Source organism: Ursus americanus, chromosome 20, assembly GCF_024610735.1.
Source record: "Ursus americanus isolate L20-20 chromosome 20, mUrsAme1.1.p, whole genome shotgun sequence".
Classification (NCBI taxonomy): Eukaryota; Metazoa; Chordata; class Mammalia; order Carnivora; family Ursidae; genus Ursus; species Ursus americanus.
Genome location: NC_142146.1, coordinates 4027593 through 4055073, shown reverse-complemented (window position 1 = coordinate 4055073; position 27481 = coordinate 4027593). Strand labels below are relative to the sequence as shown.

Here is a 27481-nt window from a genome sequence, read left to right as displayed (position 1 = left end):
TTTACTGTCAACCGCTCACTATCTCATGATGAAGAGTCATTTTTGCCTTCGCTTCTTGGGTTAATTTTGTATATTAAATGTTTTTACATATTTTAATTTGGAACTCAATCCCAGGAAGCTGAATTTAAAGCAGTCATGCAACAACTTAATTAACCCTGCCACTCCAAGTTAATCTGACAGATATTTTTAACAAGCGTACCAAAAGTACTTTAAACATTTAAGTCTCCCCTATCAGGCTGGTTCTTTCTAAATCTTACCACCTATTCACAGGGAGCCGCCCTAAAAAGCCAGCTTATCTTCACTGATTCATGACAAACTACTTCAGAAGGGACTTTCTCCACTGCTTTGATAGAAACTTAATTTTGGCACTAGATCCACATGCTAAAGTGTGTCTTATTTTCCTCAGAATGCTGATTAGCTAAGAATGATGAACTCAGTTAAAATTACTGTTTAAAAGAGGAATTAAAATTATGAGTTTGTAAATTCTATAGTCCAGCCAAGAACACAAGGGGGAACAGATAAAACAAGCCTGGCAAACTTCTGACGGCTGTGGCCACTGGTGGGAGAACTTATCCCGTGCACCCATGATAGTTTATCAGGACCCACCACACAATAAACACATGTGGATGCATCATACCATTGTACTTCTGGGTATGTTTGAATTTTACCATGTAAGTAGTTGTTAGTACTGTTCTAACATTTTTGGATCCAGTTTTAAGGCTCTCAATACAGGGCACATAATAATGCCTTACTCCATTTTATAGACAAATCTACAATTTAAACAAGTTTCCTACAGTTCTATACTGATTAAAAAAAAAAAAACACAGCATCTCACAGTCATCAAATGTAACTTTCATAGGGACAGAAGAGTTCACCCACATCATCCCTTAAAATATATATCACTGCTTGGATTTTAACTGGGTGTGAGACAATTGGCAGATCTGCTGAAGGGCACCAGGGCGCCCAATGGCCTGACAATAAGCCAGCTTGGGACCAGGGCATCCCGAGAGAATCCTGGACATTCCTAAGCCTCCTACACACTGGAAAATGAGAGCTGGTAAGTCTGGCCCCTCCACCAGACCATTGCTATTTGTCATGAAAGCCCAGCAGAGAAGAGCCAATCCAAGCAGGGCTTGCTCACTCTGAACTATGATGGCTTTTTAAAATGGTGAGCCCAATCAGTATGTACTACGGTCAGAATGCCAATAGGAGGGAATGAAAAATATATGACCATTTGACTCACCCTCCAGGGAAATGACCAAATCCACTAATTGAGCATAGACACGACAGACTCAGAATACAAATGGCAAATAACCTCTCTCCCTCTGTTCCGGGTAAGATGGGAGTTCTGGGAGTCAGAAGAAGACACTGATTTAGGGAGTGGACCCCCATCTTTCCCTCAACCTCCCACAGGATTGAGGGCTTCCTGCCCCCAGGAGAGGGAGGAACACTAAAACATCCCAAAGACTCGCAGGCCTCTTCGTGCTGGGCAACTGGCTTTCCCAGACAGCCAAATTTGTTAGCCTTAATATTAGTATCCATTACCCCTGTAAAGGCTGCCTTTCCCGCACTCGCCCTCTAAAAAGGCAGATCCACAGAGGGGAGTCTTTCCAATGGCATGCCTCTCCATACTGAGGGCCCAGCAGTGCCCAGGCCCCATATGCCTCTCTGTGGGAAGATGGAAGCATCAACAGAACTCATGCCTGCTTCTCTCTTGCTAACACTTAGACATACTGAAGTTCTGCCTTCCTCCAATTAAGTTTCTTCCCCAAGTCTTGCCCTGTAATACTATGGAATTTATAATACACCATGGTGTGTGACAGGTAGAGGCCAGAAGACCCACCCTGTATGACACTGGATGGGGCAAAGATAGTTCTGAAGACATATCCTAAGAGGGATTGTTTACACCTCCTATACTTGGAATGACTGCCTTCATTCAGATACATCAATAGAGTGAAAAGAGTTCAACTTTTACTTAGAGAAATTTTAAGAGGTGAAATAAAAGGGTTTAAAAAAGTTTCATATTAATACTTACATTTCCCCCCACACTATCTTTTAAAGAAAAACTTGAAAGTCTTTGTTGTGGTGGTAGGTTTTTTCCCCATAGCCGCAACTATGGTACCTTGGTTTCCAAAGGGCTTTCACATTTACTTCACCCAATAACTGCTATCATTTCTGTTTTACAGATAAGTGAACAAAATACAGCTCAAAAAGTTAGAAGTTTTAACATAGCCATTACTTCTTAAAGTGAAATTAAATAATTTTTAAATAACTCTTGTGCAGAAAAATCCAAAACATTTACAGCAAAACTGTTACTTTCTCCAATCATTGCAGTATCTGTTAGGAATCACAATGGATCATCCTTACCTTTACCAATTTTCCAGTGATCTCAGGCATATCTCCCATTTTCCGATTATCCAGCATCCGAATTTCATAAGACTGACCTATTTTAAAGAAAATTACTGAATGTAAAGAAATTGTGTATCACCAACAATCCATATAAAGAACATCACTCTGTTTAACATGAAAATTCAACGGTCTATCAGGGCGCCTGGGTGGCTCGGTAGTTTGAGCGACGGACTCTTGATTTCGGCTCAAGTCATGATCTCAGGGTCGTGAGATGCAGCCCTGCATTGGGCTCCATGCTCAGTGCAGGGTCTGCTTGGGATTTCTCTCTCCCTCCCCCTCTGCCTTCCCCACCTCCAGTTGTGCGTACGCTCTTGTACTCTCTCAAATAAGTAAATAAAATCTTTAAAAGAAAAAATTCAACTGTCTCTCAACTAGAGAAGCAAATTCAGGTTGCTCTTTCTCTTCCCTGCAAACACCACCATCCTTTCCTTCTTGCAGAATTACAGAAGACTGAAGAGTTTCTCTCACAATTTATTTTCATTTGCTATACTCCCACACTAAATTTTTATTACGAATCCACATAATTCAAGACCAAATTTTATCAGTTTTATTGAGATATAACTTAAATACCACAAAATTCAACCTTTTAAAAAAGTGTACAATTAACTGGTTTTTAGTATGTTCAGAATTGTGTAACCATCACCATTACCAATTTTAGAGCATTTTTACCACCCCCAAAAGAAAATCGTATCCCTCAGCAGGCACTTCCCATCTTCACTCACCTCAGCCCCTGGAAACCCCTCAATCTACTTTGTCTCTAGGGATTTGCCTACTTCACACACTTGATACAAATGGAATCACACAGTATGTGATTAACCGACTTCTTTTACATTAAGCATGTTTTCAAGGTTCTCACATGTTGAAGCAGGTATTAGGATAGGCAGATCTCCCTTCTGTTGCTCTCTGCTTTACCGCACTTAGCAGAAATTACAGTTTTTTATAATTGAAGGTTTGTCACAACCCTGCATCAAACAAGTCTATCGGGACGCCCTTCAAAACAGCAACTGCTCACTTTGTGTCTCTGCGTCACAGTTTGTAATTCTCACAATATTTTGAACTTTTTCATCATTATTCTGTGTGAGTCAAGACCAAATTTTAATCCTAGAGACTTCTTCCTTGTGACCAATGAACCCAACTCACATTCTCTCACTGCTTAGTTAGCGTCCGTAAGAAAACACAAACAGATATTCACACACGAACTATGTAATTAGGAAAATAATTTCTGCCAAAAGTTAAGAATGTACTCTAAACCCACAAAAATGATTTCTGGATTATCTGTCATTAAGTAATAAAAATGACAGTATAATTTGATATGGAGAAAATCAACAGTAATTAAGGAGTGCTTCTAGTACCATATGAAGTTGGGGATCTTTAGGATCTAGTCCACACTCCAATGGGGCTTACTCTGTATAAAAATATACAAAGGATCATATGGTCATAAAATACAACCAAATCACTCCAAAGCTGGTGAAAGAAAACCATTATATGGAGTATGTTACTAACCAAGAGTCCTTAAGTCACTCAACAAAATGAGAGAGATCACCACTAAATAATACTGGCAAGAGACGTTTTTAAAAAGTTAAATTTGCAGGGGCGCCTGGGTGGCACAGTGGTTAAGCGTCTGTCTTTGGCTCAGGGCATGATCCCGGCGTTATGGGATCAAGCCCCACATCAGGCTCCTCTGCTATGAGCCTGCTTCTTCCTCTCCCACTCCCCCTGCTTGTGTTCCCTCTCTCGCTGGCTGTCTCTGTCGAATAAATAAATAAAATCTTTAAAAAAAAAAAGTTAAATTTGCAGCATACTTAACGAAGGATCTAAACTCAGAAAATAAATTTTTTTTTTAAAGATTTCATTTATTTATTTGACGGAGATAGCCAGCGAGAGAGGGAACACAAGCAAGGGGAGTGGGAGAGGGAGAAGCAGGCTTCCCGCCCAGCAGGGAGCCCGACGCGGGGCTCAATCCTAGGACCCTGAGATCGTGATCTGAGCCAAAGGCAGATGTGATCTGAGCCAAAGGCAGACGCTTAAGGGCTGAGCCACCTAGGTGCCCCTCAAAAAATAAATTTTAAAAGAAAGCATATGAGTAGGCATTTTTGAAAACTATACCACCATACACTTAAAATTACACTCAACCTCACAAAAATTTAGGCAATAAAAATTAAAATGTTTGTGCTATCAGATCAACAAAAAATGTTTAATTAAAAATCAAGCAGGTGAGGAAGGGGCAGAAATTAGCACATAAAATGTGGGAAGAATATCAACTGATAAAAGTCTCTCTGAAAAGTAACCTGGCTGCCCCTGTTAAGTTAAATACTGTATTCTTTGACTCGGGGATTCTGACTAGTCAATACAAACAGGAAAAATGCAAGGGGGGGAATATTTGCAACTCACATTAGACACAAGGGGCTAATCTCCCTAATACATAAAGAACTTCTACAAAATCACAAACAAATGTCCAACAGCCCTACAAGATAAAAATGAGCAAATGACATGAACATGTGGTTCACAAAAGAAGGAACTGCCAACAGCTCTTAAACATATTAGAAGACATCCAATCTCCATCAGAGAAATGCAAATTAAAATCACTGAAATCAATTTTCACTTATCAGGTTAGCATAAATCCCTCAGTCTGAAGCAGTTGCCCAAATACGGACAGCAGGAATGGAGATGGTAAGAAATTGTCACTCTGGAAATTATTTTGAAGGGAGAGCCTAAGCATTTGCTGGTGTATCAGATGTACAGTGTGAAAGAAAAAAAGAGTTGAGGATTATTCCAGATTTTTGGCTACAGAAGGTCCTGAACATGAGGAAGACCACCAGGAGCAGATTTGGGGGAGAAAATCGAAAGTGCAATTAAAAATACGTTAAGTCTGAGATACCTACCGGCCATCCAAATTGATAATCAGGTTGATTTATAAATCTGGAGCTAAGAGGAAGAAATCCCAATTGGAGATCTTAACAGAGGACTTTTCAGGGTTACAGCTGTTAGGTAAAGCTACTTAAAGACATGATCATCTGAGGAGTGAGTGAAGAGAAAGAGAAGAGGGTCACGACACTTCTCTGGGATAGACAGTAACCCAAAGAAAAGCAGCCAGTGAGATGGGAGGTGGATGAGGTGCATAGCAACCTGCCCAGGATGGAGAGAAATGTCGTCCCACCAGAATTATCTTATGATCCTCAAAATCTCAAAATTCTCAGGATTTAAAAAATCAAATAAAGGACAAAATCTCAATGTTCCTATCTTCCTTTGTATCATTTTTCCTAGTCAACCGAACAAGGATGCTTCTGTGCTCAATATAAAGTTCAATCTGTTTCCACAAACACATCTCAGGATTTGTTGCTCCTATATTAAAGCACTGTAGACTTTTATTCTTCTAAAATCAGAAGTAATTCTCTCTTTTTTTTTTTAAAGGCTCTGTAACACTTGTTATTCTTCAAATGGTTTCTCCAGGGGCACCTGGCTGGCCCAATCAGTGGAGCGTGCGACTCTTGATCTTGGGGTTGTGAGTTCAAGCCCCATGCTGGATGTAGAGGTTGCTTAAAAATATAGTCTTTAGGGACACCTGGGTGGCTCAGTTGGTTAAGCGTCTAACTTTGGCTCAGGTCATGATCTCAGAGTCCTGGGACTGAGCCCCGTGTTGGATTCCCTCCTCAGCGAGGAGTCTGCTTCTCTCCCTCTCTCTCTCTGTCCCTCCGCCTGCTTGTGCTCTCTAAGAAATAAATAAGATCTTAAAATAAAATCTTTAAAAACCTATATAGAAAATAAAAAATTATAATAACACACTTTCCAACAAACATGGCAAACGTCTTGAGTCCACTACACGGGTATGGAGTCCCAGGCTGGGTCCTAACCATTTGTAAAAACTGCTCATCCAGCAGCAACAGGAAACTAACACGGCAACCAAGGTCTAAACAATTGGTTTTCCAGTATAGTCAGAAACCAATAAGCTACTTAGTTATAAATGACAGTAACAGCAGCAAGCTTCCTGTGTGCTGCCTAGCTTATAAGTACATTATACACATTAATTCAATTTAACTCTCAACTACCTTATGTCTAGAGTATTAAATTAAGGAACTTGCCTAAGCTAGCAAGTGATGGAATGGGATCCACACACAGGCAGCCCCGTTCCAGAGACTACAGACAGTCACGACCCACCGTGGCCCTCTCCACCTCCCACCTCACCACATGCAGAAAAGACACAAGATACATTTAAATCACTGCTCATCTTACCTAGGTGAAACATTTAAAAGAAACCAAAAGGTATGTGAAGAATCTGCTTAAGGACATCTAACAGGTAACAGATGTGTTTATATCGTAGGCAGTGCTGTTTCATCAGCAACCACGTAGGACAGTATCTACCAGGCCCTACTACAGAGATGCTAAGTTTAAGTTCTTTTTTACATTTCAATCTTTAGTGATAAGACCGTCGCATTCACCACAATCATGCTTAAGCACACAATTCACCCATCACATGAACAAATTAAGTTTACTGGAATAAATTCAATAAAATATTAACTATATAAATTTTTGTTATACAAGGACTGTCATAAAACATGATTAGAATCTTCTTAGGTATTTTTAAATGGTTCTAATTCGGTGGCTGCCTGAGGCAAGCAGAACTCAGTAACTGGGAGACAGGGAAAGAAGACTTTTTATTGTATACCTTTTCATACCTTTTGAATTTTGAACCACATATATAAATCATCTATTTAAACTGTTAAATTTTAAACGGTGATGATTACCTAAAAACTTAGAATACACTGAAACTATTCCAGTAAAGAGACTTGGCAGTTAAGAACACTAGATTTGGAATCAGAGCACTCTTAAATCTCTATCTGTAAAAAGGGATGGTATGGCCAATAATCCAAATAGATAACTGTAGGAGTAATTATTCCCTCTGAAGTTTTCATATAATTATAAAATGGAGATAACTGTCCTTTCATTAATCATCACCATTATTTCCAATTTTCCTCTCGTGTACTAGAATGAATGCAGATAAACTCACATGTGAAATAAAAAAGAGTAAACTTGTTCTGACAAATGACACCTTCAAGTGCCCTGTCTAATCCCTTCTTACAGAGTTTTTATGTCCTTTTTTTGATAAACAAGACAACATTGCCATGTTAAGTCATTTTTCTTCGTGGAACTTAAGAGTTTATCTGAATGCAAGAAAATGGATTCATGAGCCTTAAAAGTGAGTGACAATCTGATTCCTAAAAACACAGGCAGTAAATATGTCAATACTTAGTCAAACCATCAATACTAAAATGGTGTCACCGAGGTAGACTTCACAAGAACTTTCCATGACAATATCACTCTAGCTGTAAAAATATTCATGGAGTTTTACTGGATTCCTAGATAAAATTAATCAAGTCTCCTTATTATTTCCCATACCTAACCCCGATTCTCCTTATACTATATTTTGCAGGAATAGTTTCTATAAAAAAACATCAAAACTGCATATGCACTACTGAGAATATTTCCTTTGAAAAGGGAGCTCCATCACCTGTAGGTACTTTGCTGAGCCTGGACCTCTGTTTGCTTCCACAGCTTAAAAGAGATGGGGTAAAAGACACTCAGCCACACCTCGCCCCAAGCCAAACCTTGCCTGGCTCTGGAAAGAGTTATGGATCCTCTCCTTAGAAACATACATATTTATAAAAAATTGAGAACAATCTTTGGGGATTCATGAAAAATCAGGGGTCCAGAACCTTTTGTCAAAGTGATAAATGTTAGGAGACAAGTCTGTGAAAGAACTACACATATTGTAATATGTGTATTTGATACTCATGTATTAAAGGTTTTACAATTCTTTTAAAAGGTATATAAAATAATTCCTTTATGATTACTCTAATGTGTTTTTTTTTTTTTTAAGATTTTATTTATTTATTTGACAGAGAGAGAGACAGCCAGCAAGAGAGGGAACACAAGCAGGGGGAGTGGGAAAGGAAGAAGCAGGCTCATAGCAGAGGAGCCTGATGTGGGGCTCGATCCCAGATCGCCGGGATCACGCCCTGAGCCGAAGGCAGACGCTTAACGACTGAGCCACTCGGGCGCCCCTCTGATGTGTTTTTAATGGTTATTCAAATAGTAATTTTTTAAGATTTATTTTAGAGAGAGAGAGTGCAAGCACATGCACACGCTCAAGCAAGGAAAGGGGCAGAGGGAGAGGGAGAAGACACTCCTCCCTGAATGGGAAGCCCAACACCGGGCCCGATCTCACAACCCTGAGACCATGACCTGAGCCAGGATCAAGAGTTGGACGTTTAACCAATTGAGCCACCCAGGTGCCCCATTATTCATGTTTTTTAAAAATATTTGAGAGAGAGAGAAAGAGCGGGAGAGAACATGGGGCAGGGGAGGGATAAGCAGGCTCCCCACCCAGACGCGCCTATTCATACATATGTTTTTAAAAAAATATTTCTACATATGCAGTCTACTTTTCCACTTTTTTTCTTAAAAGATGAAGAAATTAAAAGATAAATTCTACAGCCAAGAAAAGATTCAACATTAATATTGCAGTGAGCAGGGGCACCTGCATGGCTCAGTTGGTTGGGCATCTGCCTTCAGCTCAGGTCATGGTCCTGGGGTCCTGGGATCGAGCCCTGCGTCGGGCTCCCAGCTTGGTAAGGAGTCTGCTTGTCCCTCTCCCTTTGCCATTCCCCCCGCTCATGTTCGCTCTCTCTCTCTCTGTGAAATAAATCAATAAATCTTAAAAAACAAAATACTGCAGTGAGCAGAATCAAGTGCAAGAAAACCACCTGCACTTATACTAGTTATAGTCAAGCTGGGTATCATCTGGGAGGGGAATATAAAGGAACCTCCTGGGGTACTGGAAATATTGGACATAGATAGTAGTTTCAAGGGAATAATATATGTAAAAATTCTCTGAGCTATACACTTAAGATTTGCTTTTTTTCAAATCTAAGCTTGACCAAATTCACATTGAGCAAGTTAATCAACTGCTCTCAGCTTGTTTTATAAATCTGAAAATGGATCTTTTTAAAGTAAGCTTGAACTCATGACCCTGAGATCAAGAGTCATATGTTCAACCTCAAGGGCGCCTGGGTGGCTCAGTCGTTAAGCGTCCAACTCTTGATTTTGGCTCAGGTCATGATCTCAGGGTTGTGAGATTGAGCCCCACATAGGGCTCTGCGCTGGGTGTGGAGCCTGCTTAGGATTCTTTCTCTCCCTTTCCCTCTCCCTCACACTCTCTCTCTGAAAAAGATAAAAGAAAAAAAGAGTCACGTGTTCTACCAACTGAGCCAACCAGGTACCCCTAAAATTAATAAACTTCTAGAGTTACTATGGGAACTATATAACACATGTGCAGTACTTAGTACAATGCTTCATACATAGTAAGCACTCAGTGAACGTCAATCTAATATACCATTAATACAGATGGTGGACTGCAACTTTTATCAACATGAGGTATCTTTTTCCAGTTTAATAATTACAGTGATAGGGGCGCCTGGGTGGCACAGCGGTTAAGCGTCTGCCTTCGGCTCAGGGCGTGATCCTGGCGATCTGGGATCGAGCCCCACATCAGGTTCTTCTGCTATGAGCCTGCTTCTTCCTCTCCCACTCCCCCTGCTTGTGTTCCCTCTCTCGCTGGCTGTCTCTATCTCTGTCGAATAAGTAAATAAAATCTTTAAAAAAATAAATAAATAAATAAATAAATAAATAATAACAGTGATAAACTACGGATATTTCCCCAGGCCAATAGATAGACACATCCAATGCATTCCCTTAAACAGGGGTGTGTGTGTGTGTGTGTGTGTGTGTGTGTACACTCATTCATCCCATGGTATGCACATAACAGAACTTATCAACTATTCCCCAAGTAAGAGAAATACAGGTTATTTCCTTGTCATTAGAAATAAAGCTACAGTGAATATCCATGCCCCTACATGGTTTCTTCTGATATTTTTACATCTAAAACAAATCTTGCCATATAAACTTAAGGTACTTTCTCTCTCTCTCTCTTTTTTTCTTTTTAAAGATTTTATTTATTTGAGAGAGAGCACAAGCGGGCTAAGGAGCAGAGGGCGAAGCAGACTTGAGCAGGGTAAAGGGCAGAGAGAGAGAGAGAAGCAGACTCTCTGCTAAGCAGGGAGCCAGAAGCGGGGCTCGATCCCGGGACTCCAGGACCATGACCTGAGCCAAAGGCAGAGCCACACAGGTGCCCCTTTAAGGTACTTTCAAATAGGACACTTAAGGGATGCCTGGGGTGGCTCATCTGGTTAAGCATCTGCCTTCGGCTCAGGTCATGATCCCAGGGTCCTGGGACTGAGTCTCACATTGAGCTCCCTGTTCCACGGGGAGTTTGCTTCTCCCTCTGCCCGCTGCTGCACCCCCTCCACTCATGTTCTCTCTTGTTTGCTCTCTCAAATTAAAAAAAAAAAAAAAAAAGACACCTAAGTCTCAAACAACAGAATGCCTACCAAACAATGTTAACGACAGAGTTAGGGTATTGTACAGGTGCTGTGGTAGAATAACCTGGGGTAAAACCTCACAGATCCTCCACTTAGATATCAAATGAAAAGCTTTTCTTCCACATTTCAGAATACTAATCATAACAGTCTAAAACCCATAGCTCCTTCCAAACATTCAAGGAATTAAAGATTCTATTTATGACAGAAAAATAATTACAACATGCTCTTAAGTGAACAAATATTAATTCCAATTCTGCTGAAATCAAGTAGATACACACACAAGAAAAAACACCTAAAACCTGAACTAGTTATCTTGGTGAGCTGCCACTGCAGTCAATTTCCAGCTTTATCTCCTGACACATTACCCAATCTTTTCTACAGTGAGAGGTTGTACTATTTTTATAAGAAAAAAAGTTCGGATTTTGTTTAAAAATAAGGGTGCAACATGCTTTCGGTATATGTATCCAACAAATTCATAGCTGTGTAACAAAGTACTTTTCTTTAATTTGGTTAGTCACACTGGCCTATGCCCAAACTGCTAAGAGAACCTTGAAAAAAATCCCTTATAATTTCCAACAGTAAATTCTACCCCCACAGCTCTATTTTCCACTTTGCCAGCTCTCACTTTCATATCACCAAAACATCATATTCTCATAAAATGCGGACAAGATACGAGTAGACAGAATCTGACACGGTTTATTTTAGCCACAGACTCCATCTTGGTGCAGCTTGTCTATTTTCAGCACAAACCTGCTTCAGGCCTGAGACCCAGGTTCCTTGATTCATTCTCAAGTTCCATATTGAAGCCAGTGTTCCTAAAAATAACTGACATCCTTTCCTACTTGCTCCTCCTTTGGATTTTGTCTGAAAGACCCTGTAATAAATCTTGTTGCACGGACCCTCTTTATGCAAATCAGTTTCCACAAACTATTACTTTGTTGGCTAACAGTCAAATTTAAGAAAAATAATCTAATTTTAAATTATTACCCATAAACTAGGCTGTAATGCCAAAATGCTTTAGATGTGTGTCAATTCCTCCATCAAAGCCTGACCCAGCCATACTCACCTTGGTTCAAGTAAGTGAGCGTCTCATCATGCAGTTTCACTGCAGGCGAGGTGGCAGCGCACATCACATATTGAAAGGGTGGGTGTTTAGTCTCACCGTCTAATGGAAGGCTGGAATCTTCCTGCTTAAAAATGGGCAATGCCAAGACATCGCTGAAAGGCAAAAGAATCAACATTGACCTTACTTTAGTTGAAAATAATTAAAAGCACATAAAAACATGTAAGGGCAGTTTCTTTTAAAATTTAAGTTCAGGGGTGCCTAAGCTGGCTCAGTCAGTGGAGTGTGCAACTCTTAGTCTCACGGTTGTGAGTTCGAGCCCCATGATGGGTGTAGCGAGCAATTACTTTAAAAAAATATAAAAATAGATAAATAAAAATAAAATTTAAGCACAAAAATGTCATGTAGAATAAAAGAGCTATTAATGTTAATCTGGCTCCCCAAAAGATAGTACTAATAACTAATATCTCTAGTGTGGGTGTGGGCAGAAGGGGGGAGCAGCTATGATGAGGCAGATAAAATAAGTATTTAACAGTTAATAAAGTTCATGCTACTGATTAAGCAAGAGATCTAATAATACACACACTACTTCAAAAAATTCTTTAAAAACTTTAAACTCCGTACTATTTCTATTTAAAAAAGAGCAAGTTGGGCGCCTTGGTGGCTCAACTGGTTGGGCATCTGCCTTCAGCTCAGGTCATGATCCCAGGATCCTGGGATTGAGACCTGCACTGGGCTCCCTGCTCAGCAGGAGTCTTCTCCCTTTGACCCTCCTCACTCTCCTGCTCTCCCTTCTCTCTCTCTCTGAAATAAAAAATTTTTTGAAAAATCTTTAAAAAAGAGCAAGTCAAGAGTGCATAGCTACCTGTTTTGAAAGGTAGGTCACACTGGTACCATAAAATCACAAAGAAGCATTTGATTAAAATGGAAATTTACAAAAAGAGTCCTGCGAGGCCTGGCAAACATTGAGAGCACAAAGCTTCATGCTTAGTCTAAAACAATGGCTTCTTCTGAGAAGTGAGCAGTAGCAGTAGAAACAGCTGCTATTTTTTCCCCAAGAATAACTTGGGGCATTGATTGGAAGGGAGGAGAGTGGGGGGAGGTCTTCTAGGGCACCATCTATATTCTCTGTTAACCCAAACACACATGGATGTGTTTATTTTGTTTTGTTACAAAAACAGCTGAGAATATAATTTACATTCCATAAAAATTCACCCTTTTAAAATGTGTAATTCAGTGGATTTTGGTATATTAACAGAGTTGTACAGTTATCACAACTATATCTATTCCTAGAACATTTTCATCACCTCAAAAAGAAATCTCACACCCGTTAGCAGTCATTCCCAAGCCCTATCCCCGACCCTACCCCTAGCCTAGGCAGTGATCTACTTTGTCTCTATGCATTTGCCTATTCTGAATATTTAATGCAAATAGAATCACATGGCCTTCTTTAACTTAATATGTTTTACTTAATATCTTGTAGCATGTATCATTCCTTTTTGGGGGTGAATGATATGCCCCTTTGTATGGACAGATGTATGCCCATATGTATGTTTATCCACTCTGGGACATCCGGGCTCTTTCCATTTTTTTAGCTATTATGAATAATGCTGCTATGAACAGTTGACTGTTTTTCATGTAGACATATGTTTAATTCCCTTGGATATAAACCTAGGAGTAGAACTGTAGGTTATATGGTTACTCTGTTTAACTTTTTGAGAAATTGCCAAATGGCTTTCCAAAGCAGCTGTACCATTTTACATTCTCACCATTAATGTATGAGTTACAAGTATTTGTTTTTGAGATAAATCATGGACCTGTATATTTGTATCTTGATAATGTTTCTATGTTCATTCCTCAATAAAAAGTAAAATAATAACAAAATATCCAAATGAGGGGTGCCTGGATGGCTCAGTTGGTTAAGCTAGGCCTCTTGATTTCGGCTCAGGTCATGAGCTCAGGGTCCTGAGATTGAGCCCTACTCAGCAGGGAGTCTGCTCCAGATTCTCTCTCTCCCCTTGCCCCCCCCCCCCGTGCTTGCTCACTCACTCGCTCTAAAATAAATGAATCTTTTAAAAAATATATCCAAATGAATAACTACTATATCAACACCAAGAGCAAGGGTTTGGCTGAATTGCTTTATTTTCCATTTTTATTTCTACAAGCTATTAAGATATTTGGCTACCCCATTTTAATTAAATTCAATTTAAAACAAAATGTTGAAATAAATGAGATGGGAGAGAAAGCCTGCATTGCATTCCCTCCTCCCTGCATATACTCTATTAAAGCACCAGACTGATTATTCAGAGACTAATTAGCCACTAGTTCTCCTCTTTATACCTGGAAACTGTCAAAACACTTCTAAGCATACAAGTACAACTGAGAAACACACAGTCAGCGATGGTCCCCAACCCTCCTCTAAAGGAGCTCTTCTCAGCACTGCAACCTAGGGGTCACCTAAGTAGCACAGACAGAAAACCTTGTGACAGATACAGAAACTTTTCCAACTTCAAAGTGGTACTTTAAGACTTAGAACCTAACTCTCTTCATGAAAAACAACTGTAACAGTCAAAATGGTTCCATGGTAGATGAACATATATATATTCTTATGTCATATATATGTAGCATTTAAAGGACAAGAAAAAGAGGTGCCTGGCTGGCTCAGTCAGTAGAGCATGCAACTCTTGATCTCTGGGTTGTAAATTTAAGCCCCAAGTTGGGTGTAGAGATTACTTGAAAATAAAATCTTTAAAAAAAAAAATCATTTGCTATTGAAATCCCAATTTTTTAATTCATTAGAAAATGCATTCCAATCAACAGAGCAGTGATCCTCCTCAAACAGACGCCAGATCATTTCATTCCTCTGAACTCTCTCCCTCAGCTCACTTTCAACTAGGGTCCCTTCGAGGCCCCACTCACTCTGCTCTTCTCCCTCTTCTACTTGCCCTCACTCCCCTTGCCCCCACACCATCCTTCCATTCTGCCTTTTTCAAGGCATCTGCACTGGCATTGGGTTTGGCTCTACTCTTCTGCTGATGTCCGTCTAGTTCACTTAATTTAAATGTCACCTTCACAGTGACAGCTGGACAACTGCAGTCCTCTCATCCATGTTCCCAACTTCCCTTGTCCTGCTCTATCCACCCACATAGCCCATCACCTTCCCACAGTACACAGGACTTAAGTCTGTATCATCCGTAAGTACATAACCATCTCCCCAGATTTGTTTCACTTCACTGACTCACGCCAGCATTTAGCACAAAGGGTCTCAAATACCTCCTGAACCAATGAATCAACTGCAGCACTAATAATTACTACTAAAAGGAAAAATCAGGTGTCCAGATAATTTAAGATCATCATTTCTACTAGGCTGAACCTGAAGAAAGTTCTAGTATCCCATATCCCCAACAGGTAGAGCTCCCAGGGATCTGACAAGCAAATGAAAAGTTTCTCAAGGCTTCAAATTATTACAAGTAATTTTGAAATGCCAGTACCCAAAAATAACCAGGCACACAAAGACAAACAAGACTCTGGGAGCAAGAATCAACAGCAAAAACAACAGATGGCATACACCCAGTTCCAGATCTGTCTGTTGGTATTCAGCTCTTCTCTGCCTCTGTTGCAGAGGGTTCGAGGTCTGAAACTACATATACAAGACTTCTTGCCAGCTGGAGTCTTGCTTAGTTGTACAAGGGAAGCACCGGTGGGAAATTAAAAGGGAGTGCGAAAACACAGAGAGGCAGGAAACTGCACAGATTGCGGCTACAGGAAATTTCTGGGCTGCACCAGCCATGCCTCTAGCAGCTATGCCTCCAGCAGCTAGTCCAGGAGCAACCAGGTAACAAGTCCTCCCCGCCACCAACCCTTCTAGCACCTTTGCAATCAAATACTTCATTACATCTTTTTCTGCTTTAAACATCTAAATGGTTTCTATTTTCCTAATTAGACATAGACTGATATCCCCAAAGAGTTCAGATCCTAGAATTAATAGACTTATACTATAAAATTATGCTTACTCTGTTCAAAGAAATATAAGACAAGCCCAAAAAGATCTGCAAGGAAGAGGAAAATTTAAGGGACAGCAAAACTGAAAAGGAACAAACAGGACTTTTTTTTTTTTTTTTATGATTCCACTTATTGGGGTACCTGGGTGGCTCAGTCATTAAGTGTCTGTCTGCCTTCGGCTCAGGTCAGAATCCCAGGATCCTGGGATTGAGCCCCGAGTTGGGCTCCCTGCTAAGCAGGAAGCCTGCTTCTCCCTCTCCCACTCCCCCTGCTTGTGTTCCCTCTCTTGCTGTCTCTGTCAAATAAATAAATAAAAATCTTAAAAAAAAAAAAAAAGATTCCATTTATTTGACACAGAGAGAGAGAGAGAGAGAGAGAGAGAGAGAGAGAGAATGAGCACAAGCAGGGGGGAAGCAGAGGGAGAAGGAAAAGCAGGCTCTCTGCTGAGCATGGAGCCAACAGGGGCTCAATCCCAGGACCCCAGGATCATGACCTGAGTGGAAGGCAGATGCTTAACCAACTGAGCCACCCAGATGTCCCCAAACAGAACTTCTAGAACTGGAAAATAAAATTGCTAAAATTAAGAACTTAGCTTTAACAGTAGCTCAGACAGAAATGTAGAGTAGAGTAGATAAGGAACCTGGAATATAGGCAAAAATAAGTTATTCAGAAAGCAGGAGCGAGTGAGATGATGGAAAATGAGAAAGAGAAAGAAAACACAAAGTGAGATTTCACACTGAATTGAAGTTCCAGAAGAGGGAAAAATATTGTTGAGGCAATATTTGAGATACAGGCTGAGCAAGCTCCAGAACTGATGAAATATACCAACTCACTGATTCAAGAAGCCCAAATAACCAAAGCAGGATAAATAAAAGAAATCCACACCTAAATACACCAAGAAAAACATCTAAGCCAGTGCAGTCTGTGGAAGGAAGTGCTAAGTAAGGGACTCAATCAGTGGAAAGCGGGAATGGGGAGCAAGTGGTGGGAGGGCCCGAGCAGTCCTGGAATCAAGTGCTGAGGGTGGGGAGCAGTGGATGAGGCCACTATGAGGGCAACACAGGGGCAACGGCAACAGGATGCACCGGAATACTGAGGCTGTGAACTTAAAGTGAGACCCATTCAATGCTTTCTAGACCACATGCACCTGCTTAGGTGACTTAAAGGAAGTGAAAAATCACATTTAATCAGGGTCACAGTTTTGCTAAAATAAAAAAGATGGGAGGGGAATAAAGCAAGAGAAGGCAAGAGAGACAAGGGTATATGCAAGGAAGTAATACAACTGACCATGAAAATTAAAACTAGCTGAAGAAAAAAAAGGTGTTCAAGAGGGTGATGGGGCGCCTGGATGGCTCAGTCGGTTCAGCTTCCGACTCGATTTCAGCTCAGGTCATGATCTCAGGGTTGTGAGATGGAGCCACTCTCAGTGGGGAGTCCGCTTCTCTTCCTCTGCCCCTCCCCCTCCTCATGCTCTCTCTCAAAAATAAATAAACCTTTAAAAAAAAGAAAAAATAGGCAAACAGGGTCAGACGAAGGACCGGAGATGGGCCAAATGACAGCAAGAGGAAGGTACTGAGTGAGCTGAAAGCATAGAAAGTGGTAGTTAACACTGAACTCTGAATTTGAGATTATACATGGGTTACAATACTGGAAATGGCAAGGTCTAACATATGATCATAGGACTGAGAAGCTGAAGATAATACCACTATACGAAAGATACAAGGAACAGAAATGTTAGGCCACTAGAAGGCCCATTTAGATATATTCTGAAATCACCAAGAATTTAGTAGTGTCAGATAGTGACAGTGAACCAGGATCTAAAATTTAAAAATGAGGACTGACCCAGAAATCACTAAGATGACTGCAATAATTGGGGGACTGATTGGTTGTTATTTGGTAACATGAAATTCAAAGTTGGGGGGTCTTACAAGGAAGGAGAAAGGCAGCACAGCTTGAAAGCTAGCAGTGAGAGCTAAAGAGGATCCTTCCCTCATTTTCTGAGCAGGGCGGGGGGGGGGGGGGGGGGCTGTGGAAATAAACCACCACCACTTGCTGGGGCTTCAGAGGAAAAGAATATACTGAGAGGACAGCCAGCTTTCCAAAAGAACAGGAAGGTGAAGATACCATTATGAGACAAAGTTGCCTGTGTTAGTTTCCTCACGCTGTTGTAACAAAGTACCAAAACCAGGGTGGCTTAAAACAACAGAAATTTATGTCTCTCAGCTCTGGAGGCCAGAAGTCTGAAATAAGGGTGCTGGCAGAGCTGGTCTGGGCCTCTCGCCCAACTTCTGGTGTTTGAACTCCTCTGCACTCCCTGGCTTGTGGATGCATCCCTCCAATCACATGGCCAGCTTCCCCTTATATGTCTTCATTTAGTCATCCCTCTGTGCCCAGATGGCCTCTTTTTATAAAGACACCAGTGCCTATCCTCATTACATCACTTTAACTTGATTACCTCTATAAAGACCTTATTTCCAAATAAGGTCACATTCTGAGGTCCTGAGGGTTAGGACTTTCAATATACCCTTTCGGGGGGACACAATTCAATCCATGTGATAGCAGATGGCCAATTCTAGAGGGCAAGGTGGAAGATGTTAAGAACCGGTAAGAAAGGGGAGATGGCTAACAACTAAGGAGGCACGGGGTGCCTGGGTGGCTCAGTCAGTTACACATCTGCCTTCGGCCCAGGTCATGATCCCAGGGTTCTGGGATCAAGCCCCGCATCCAGCTCCCTGCTCTGCTCTGCGGGAGTCGGCTTCCACCTCCCCCCCTTCTGCTTGCATGTGCGAGCACATGCACAGCTCTCTCTCAAATAAATAAATAAAATCTTAAAAAAAAAAAAAAGAAACAAAGAAAAGAACAGAACTGAGGGGGTGCAACTCCACAGTGCTGACCAAAATGCAAGAAAAAAAGCAGTGTCCTGAAACTCTGGAATTTCTTGTAGTCTTAACAAACATTAAAGGCACAAAAGGTCTGGGGTCTGGTCCAACATGCCTTAAAAAATTACATATATATGTATGTCTAGGAGAGAGATCAAAAAGAGAAGGCACAAATAAGTATGAATAAAAAAGGAGCTATCACTAATAAAAACTAAAAAAATGAAGGGCGCCTGGGTGGCTCAGTCGGTTAAGCACTTGCCTTTGGCTCAGGTCATGATTCCAGAGTCCTGGGATCAAGCCCCGCATCAGGCTCCCTGCTCAGCAGGAGTCTACTTCTCCCTCTCCCTCTAATCCCCATTCGTGTTCTCTCTCAAATAAATAAAATCTTAAAAAAAAAACAACCAAAAACTATAAAGATGAGAACACCACTATCATCTTTATGCCAATACATTTGAAACTATGGGTAAGATGAACAATTTCCTAGAAAGATAACTTGTGAAAACTTTCTTCAAGACAGGGGCACCATGGCTGGCTCAGTCGGTGGAGGATGTGACTCTTAATCTTCGGGTTGTATTTCTGAGCCCCGTGTTGGGTGTAGAGATTACTTAAAAAAAGATAAAATCTTAAAAACAACTTTCTTCAAGACATAAAAATCTTTAAAAAATAATTCTACAGAGACTGATACTGTGGTTAAAATTTTTCCCCAAAAGAAAATTTCTGCCCTAGAATAGTTTTATAGGCAAGTTCTGTCAAACTTTCAAAGGCAGTTCTTGCAGAAAGTCTTCAACAGAACAGAAAGAGAAGAAATACTTTCTAACTCCTTTTATGAGCCTAATGTAATTTTGAAGTCAAAACAACCTACAAACAGAACTAAAGAAGAAAATGAAAAGCTCGTTTCAGCCATAAATATAGAAGCAAAAGTCCCAAATTAAGAATTAACAAACCAAATCCAAGAATATAATGACAAAGCATGATCTAGTTGAGTATTCCCCAGGAACACAAGGACAGAATACAGAATCTGGAAACAGAACACCACACTTCTGGACAGCTGATTTAGAACAGAATGGCACTGTTCTTCGGTTCGAGTAAAAAGTCTTTTCAAGTAGGGAAAAGTGCAATTGGCCTCGTACTTCATGCCATACCAAACACAAAAGAAAAAAAAATTACTCCAGACAGACTGTAAACTTAGGTATGATATATAAAGTAATAAATCTTTAGAAAAGACTGTACGAATATCTTATATCCTCGGGGCGCCTGGGTGGCACAGCGGTTAAGCGTCTGCCTTCGGCTCAGGGCGTGATCCCGGCGTTATGGGATCGAGCCCCACATCAGGCTCCTCTGCTATGAGCCTGCTTCTTCCTCTCCCACTCCCCCGGCTTGTGTTCCCTCTCTCGCTGGCTGTCTCTATCTCGGTCGAATAAATAAAAATAAGATCTTTTAAAAAAAAAAAGAATACCTTATATCCTCAGAGTAAGGTAAGACTAACTATAAGTGAAAAGATTAGTCAATTTGACCACAGTAAAATCAAGAATGTTCAAAAGCCACCAAAAGGAGAACAGAAAGGCAAGTCATGGAGGTGAGGTATTTATGACATATATGCATGATCAAAGGCTAGAGTCCAGGATATATGAAGAACTACAAGAAAGAAAATAAAAAAACTATAGAACTGAATGAAGAAAAGGGTGTTGCCTTCAAATCCTGCTGAGAAACCTAACTGAATATATAGCCTTAAATGCATCTATTAGAAAACAAACACCAAAAACTAAGGAAGAAAAAGCATCCAACCAAGGAAGTTGGAAAATAACAAGAGAAGCAAGGAAACGAGGAAGAAATTGACCATAAAAGCAAAATAGAAAATCCAACCGAAAAGAAAAATAAAGCCAAAATTTGGCTTGAGAAGCACTGAAGATACAGACATACCTCTGAAATACGTCACAAAAGAAGGAAAAGACACAAGTAGTACATAAAGTAAAAGGGAATAATCACAAACATTGTAGAGACCTTTTTAAAAAAAATCTGAAAACTTAGAGCAGACAATTTTCTATGAAATTTAAAATTACCACAACTGGCTAACATACATAAATTCTGAATATTCCTATGTCTGTTAAATCAATTACACATGCAGTCAAACATCTACTTGTGCAAAAAAGTTAAAATCACCAAATCCAGGCTGTATTCCAAGTGAGCTTTACGAAATATTGAACAGTTAAGTCTCATCTCATAAAAAACTGTTTAGGGATACCGAGCTGGCTCAGTCCACAGAGCGTGCAACTCTTAAGATTACAGGGTTGTGACTTCAAGCCCCATGTTAGGCATAGAGCCTACATACATACATATATAAATACATAGATAAATAAAACGTTTAGCTCATAAAAACAGCAAGCAACTCACCTGAAACTGATACAGTCTTGATGTTTAAAAAATAAGTAAATAACAAGAGTGCAAGAAAAGAAAATTGAGGACCAATCTCATTTAGGAACAATGATAACCTATTTATGAAACTTTGGGAGCATTCTCTAAAATCTGTAAGAAGACTAAAAACTCGAGTTTTTAGTGGTTCTAAATAACACTGCAGTGAAGCCCTAGCCAACACACTAAGGCAAGAAAATGAAATGTAAAGATCATATAGAAAGAAACAAATCTACTATTATTTAAAGATACTGTCTAACTAAAAGTCTGAGATCTTACAAATTATTAGAACTAGTAAGTTCCGGGGCACCTGGGTGGCTCAGTCGGTTAAGCGTCTGCCTTCAGGTTGGGTCATGATCTCAGGGTCCTGGGATCGAGCCCTGCATCTGGCTTCCTGAGCAGGGAGCCTACTTCTTCCTCTCCCACTCCCCCTGCTTGTGCTCTCTGTCAAATTAATAAATAAAATCTTTAAGGCGGGGGGAGAACTATTAAGTTCAGCGAGGTCCTGGAGGAGAAAAAAAAAAATCAAGATACAACAAGACAAAAAATATATATAGCCTTTCTGGCTGATTCTCCTCCTATTCAGAGAGATCATGCTCTAACTACCTGGAGAACACCTATTAACTGGTAGGCAGCCAAGGGTGCAATGGAAAGAAGTAGAAGGCATACCCCAGCTCTGGAGCTTCAAATCCTAGCTCTCACTTGTTGAGTGACACTGTGGCGGGCTACCTAACTTCTCTGAGCTTTAACAATGGGTTTACTTTAATTTAGAAGAAAACATTTCAAGTATCTAAACTGTATGCACACATTAAACCAGAGATTTTCAAAAGTGTGATCTGTGGTATCCTGAGGAAACAGATGCTTTCAGGGGGTTCAGGAGGTCAAACCTATTTTCAGAATACTAAAATATCGTTTGCCTTTTTCACTTTGATGACATTTGCACTCAACCAATGGTGATTAGAACTGCTGGTACCTTAGCATGAATCAAGGCAGTGGCACCAAACTGTACCCAAATCAAGGCAGTGGTAGTCACTACATAAAAATTATTAATTTTAGTATATATTGGTTCTTGGGTAGGTATAATACATTTCTAATGCACACCGAAGTGCAATGGTTGTCTCAAGGAAAGCTTTTATGCCACCGTTTGATCTGCAGGCCGACCGAGCAGTTTCTCTCACAGAATATCACTTTAACTTGAAAGAAAAACTAACAAACTATGATTATTCAGACCTGGGTATGTGACAAAAATTTCCTCAAAAATGAACAAAGCGAGCCTATCATTTCCCAGAAAACAACTATGATGGTTTTAGAGTAGGCAGTTAGCTAGGTTCTAATAGGATGCCTGCCCGCCAGCATACAGGAAGTCATTGCCAACTATAAGGAAGTCAGAGCCTGTCCTGGCAGCACTCCAAAATAAAACCACAAGAAACTGGATCAAACCAGACAGGTCCAAGATGGCTGACGAAGTAGGCCAAGGTTCACATTATCCCTTTATTATACTTTATACACATTACCATACCTAAAATCTCCTCCCTGTGGGTGCATGACAGGAAACCCCTGACCCAATAAGAAAGGGCTATGTTTCCAAAAAATCCTTTCCTCAAGTACTTAATATTCCACCCCCTTGTTAACAATTGTTAAGACAGAAACCCAGGGGCACCTGGTGGCTCAGTTGATTAAGTGTCTAACTCTTGATCTCCGCTCAGGTCTTGATCTCAGGGTCCTGATATCAGGATTGTGAGTTCAAGTCCCCAGTTGGGCTCCACACTGGGCGTGGACAGAAATCCAAACCCTAGGGGATGCTACTCTCTCTGGAGCCCGCCAGCATTCACATTTTGAGAGCATACTTCTGCTTTAATAAACTTTCCTGCTTGTACTGCTGTGTTGTGTCTGTCCTTAAAGTCTTTCTCCTGATGAGATCAAGAGCCTCCGGTGACATCTTTTGGACAAGCTGGGTCAAGAGCCTCACGACCCGAGGTCTCCCCAGTTTACCCGGCAACAAGATCAATGCCCTCCATAAGGTAATAATTCAATATTTTACGTGTCATCTAAAGAGGTCACAGTACTTCCTAAGTCCTAAAAATTAAGTTGTTACAGATTATAAATTTCATGTAAACAGTAAGATGTAAAAAAAAATTACCAGGTGGCCCAAAAGACCCTCTTAAAAAAGTTTTAATGAGCTACTTTCTTAAAGGCCATTTAGTTACCTGTCCCTTACTTCAGAAAACACGAATGACCCAGATTTCAAGTTACAATGGGTTTCCGCCTTCCTTCAGCGAGGGGAAGCTCAGCCTTCATTTGGAATGGTAGTGCCACTAACAGGTCACTTGGACCAACACTAACATCTATGGGCTTGCTTACTCACTTAAAATAAAAGGACTGGTTTAGAAGTTTCTAAGTCTCTTCACCCATCTCTAGAATCTTGACATTATAATTAAGTTTCTAAAAAACATTTATGACCTGCCTCATTTCAAACAGAATCTGCAGTAGCTCATACCTCACATACAAATGTGGTAAACCTGTCACACAAAAGAGGGGAGGGAGAGAGAGACACACACACAGAGAAAACGAAACAGAGCCAAGAGGAAAAAAGGAGGGGAAGAAGCAAAGACAATATCAGAAATTTGCCATGACATACCCAATACTATCAGCCTGCATTGTTTAATGCACATAGTTTTGTTTTGTTTTTTTAAGTAGGCTCCATGCCTAACATGGGGCTTGAACTCACAACCCTAAGATCAAGAGCTGCATGCTCTACGAAGCCAGCCAGGCACCCAAATGTAAACAGAGTTTAAGTCAGACTACTGAGAGAAACCATCTTTCTTACAAGCCATCTTCCCCCAAATGGAGGAAACCATTTCTTAAAAAGTCTTTAAAATGGATGGTTTAAGGGGCTCCTGGGTGGCTCAGTCAGTTAAGTCTCTGTCTTCGGCTCGGGTCATGATCCCAGCGTCCTGGGATCGAGCCCCACATCGGGCTCCCTGCTCAGCAGACAGCCTGCTTCTCCCTCTCCCTCTGCAGCTCGCCCTGCTTGTGCTATCAGATAAATGAATAAAATCTTGAAAAAAAATAAAAATAAAAATGGATGCTTTAAGCCGTCCAAAGAGCAACTATAGTAAGCATACTTCACTTTGGAATTTAAAAAAGTTTATTTTGTAGGCAGCCTTCATTTCATCAAGAAGTCACTTTTCCAATAATTTCAAATTTAGCACCTTGAGTTTACTTCTTGAACAAATCAAAGAGAAAGGTAAGCATCAATAGCCTTACTTCCCACTTGACGCCAGATGAAAAGATGCCGCCTACCCATGCAGAAGATAGATACCAGGCACTCCTCTAAGATCCAGCCTTCTTAGGACTCCACGTCCAAGCTGGGAAGTGCAATCAAAGGAGGCCTGCAACAGCCTAAAGCCTTCCTCAGCCTTAGTCCTTATCAAGTCCATTTTGGAACTGCCCAAGTCTGAATTTCAAACAAAGGGCCTTGAATTTGCAAGAGGCAAGCAAGTACTCTCATCAGCCTCTCAGTTTTGAGGGCTCAATTAAATATGGAAAAGAAAAAAAAACCTAAATAAGCTCCTTAAAAACTGGAATTTGCCTTCGAAAATACCTGAAATTTTAGATTAAATGACAAACCATGTAAGCATTAACCGAAAACATTTAATGGAAAGTTTCCCCATGGCAAGTGTTGTCAAAGACCCATAATAATAAAGATGTCAGACATATTTTAAGAACAAAGGTCAGGGAAAGGTTAAAATCATGATTTTCTTTCCTTTTCACAGAATAAACCATAAACAAAAGTTCATTAGCTGCCTGAGTCACTAAAACAAATAAAACTCTAGGAAAAAAGTAAAAGCTCAAAATAACCCTAATAAGCAAACTTCTTGGCAGCTAAGTTTCATTTTACCGTAACTGCGAAGTGAGAAGCAACTTTTCAGTTGAAAACACTAAATTCCCTTCATGTGCCTTAACTGGTCTCAAGGAGCAGCATGGCACTTTTGGCCTGTGTTTAACTAGGAAATCACTGTCTCTAGTACTGTGTGAGGTGACCCTATGACTTTCAATAGATCAATTTCTTCAACTGAGACAGTTGTTCTAGAAAATAAGCCACCTCATCCAGAGTCCTCAAGTTGCACAACTGTGGAGAGCAAGTGCCAAGTTCAGGGAGAGAAGCACATACCCAATCAGGGTCAGAGTCTGGTGACCAAAGGCTTTCCTGCACACACTTCCACACTCCAAGAAACACCTCCTCCTGACAGTCTTTACTGCCCAGAGTTTCCCCTTTAAAATATAAAAGCTGAATTTCTTCAGGGAGCAGCCCCCACCATTCCAGGCCTGCTCTGACCTCGAAGTCTCTCTTCAGGACATTTATGCTCTCTCTTCTCCCAGAGAGCTGCAGTGAGATGTATGAAAGCTACTGGGAGACTGGACAGCACTTGAAAGACATCAGGCATTAAAGTCAGAAAATCTCAATTCGCCTTAACAAAATGCTGCCAAATCATGGAACTGTACACTTTAACCAGGTGAACTTATAGTGCATAAAGTATATTTCAATATAGCTGCTAAAAATAAAGAACCACCAAAGAGAAGTTAAAAACAAAAACAAAACCCACCACAGCATTCTTCAGGATAAAGGCCAGAGACTAAGCTCTGATCTGTTTCAACCTTCAAAATTAAACAAAATGAATGGCTGCTCGTACAGGCAGCAGAGACTAAACAAACTATTGTTTGTTGTGCAATTACTGCATCGTAAAGCCTTCTGCAAAAGAAAATAGCCTAAGAGGGTGGTCCCCAAAATGAAAAATTTCACTTTGAAACAATCAAAAAACATCACTAAGTTAAGGTGCTTTTCCCCCCTGCGACTACTTTCACTTATGGTATAATTACTATTGTAACAGCAAGTGATTAAAATTTGCAACCAGGAAGGACTACAACGTAAACTGAATAGGAACTGATAACCAAAACCTTAGAGGGTATTTTCCCAATACAGGTTCTACCATTTCGTACACTGTATTCCACCCAGCTCCAAAGAGGCTTGTAAATCACTTGCAAGGAAAGGAAGCCCCTTCCCCCACCAACCCAAGCCATCCTAACAGCCGGCCAGTTTTACAGCAAAAATGAAGCCCTCAGAAGCAGTTCCCGAGGCGTCTTGCGGGGCCGCCCTCCCACGCCCGCCACCCGGGTGGGCAGACGCCCGCGGGGCTCCCTGGCCCCGACGGCCACGCGGCAGGGCCCGAACCCCGCGGCCGGGAGGCCCGGGTACCGCTGGGCGCAGCCGCGCCTGGCAGAGGCCCGGGGTCGTGCAGGCCTTCCCCAAGGAGACCGAAGCTTCCGCCCGCCCGCCCGCCCGCCCGGCCCAGGGCGCCCGGTACCTCATGCTGTAGGCGCCGGCGCCCAGCTCCTGCCCGATGCCCGAGAGGCTGGCGTCGAAGTCGTGCACCAGCCCGGACTCGATCACCTCGTCCATCTTGAGCACCCAGGCCATCTTCCGGCCTCGCCGCCGCCCGGCGCGGCCTCCGCGAGCAGGCGATGGGGCCGGAGCTCCGCGGGCGCGCCCTGGGGGAGGGCGCGGGTGAAGCCTCGGGCGGCGCGGCGGATGGTCACCACAGGCGGCCCGGGCGGCGGCCGGGACGAGAGCGTCCGGAGCCCCGCAAGCAGGGCACGGCGAGCCCGGCGAGCAGCTGCAGCGGGAGCGGCCGGGCCGCCGGCAGCGCCTCCCTCCCGCGGGCGCCGGCCCCGCGCCTCATGCCGCCGCCGCCCACCCCCTGCGCCGCTAGCGCTGCAGCCGCCGCCGCCCGCCCCGCCCCGGAGCCCCCGGCCGCATCCTCCCCGGCACTGCGCGGGGGCGGGAGCTCAGCCCGCCCGTCACCCGATCCCCGGTCTCGACCCCGGCCCTCGACCCACCCGCCCAGGTACTAGCGCCCCGCCACCCCGGCCAACCCCGCCGCCGCCGCTCCGCCGGCCCGAACGCTGACTCCTATATGGCTGCGGCCCGAGCGCTCTCGCCGCTTCCGCCTCCTCCGGCCCCGCCCCGGCCCCGCCTCCACCCCCCGCTCTCGCCCCTCTCCCGGGCCCGCCCCGCACGGCCCGGCGCTTCGGGGAACTCCCGGCGCTTCACGACCGAGAAACTGTTCAGGCCGTGCAGCGCGGCCCCGCCCACGCGGCAGATTCGCAGCCCCTGCAGCCCACCGCCTCCCCGCACGCCAGCCCAGGAAGAGGTGGTGCCTGCAGGGCTGCCAGTTTCCGCCCATCCGTAAAGGTGGGCTGATTGACAGGCGAACTGGACAATA

At 42.1% G+C, this 27481-nt stretch overlaps 1 protein-coding gene across 2 annotated transcripts in view; it reads right to left on the bottom strand.

Annotated features, from left to right (window-relative positions):
* UBP1 (upstream binding protein 1) overlaps positions 1 to 27073 on the bottom strand; it is a 52423-nt gene extending 25350 nt beyond the window's left edge. The window contains exons 1-3 of one of the 2 annotated variants that reach the window (XM_045798305.2): positions 26564 to 27073; positions 11911 to 12062; positions 2368 to 2444 (exon numbers count right to left, since the gene is read on the bottom strand). In XM_045798305.2, coding sequence (XP_045654261.1) covers positions 2368 to 2444; positions 11911 to 12062; positions 26564 to 26676 — 342 coding nt within the window. In that variant the 5' untranslated portion in view covers positions 26677 to 27073. The remainder of the gene's footprint in view (positions 1 to 2367; positions 2445 to 11910; positions 12063 to 26563) is intronic. The other variant, XM_045798306.2, reaches the window with a different exon arrangement.
* Between the last annotated feature and the right edge of the window lie 408 nt (positions 27074 to 27481).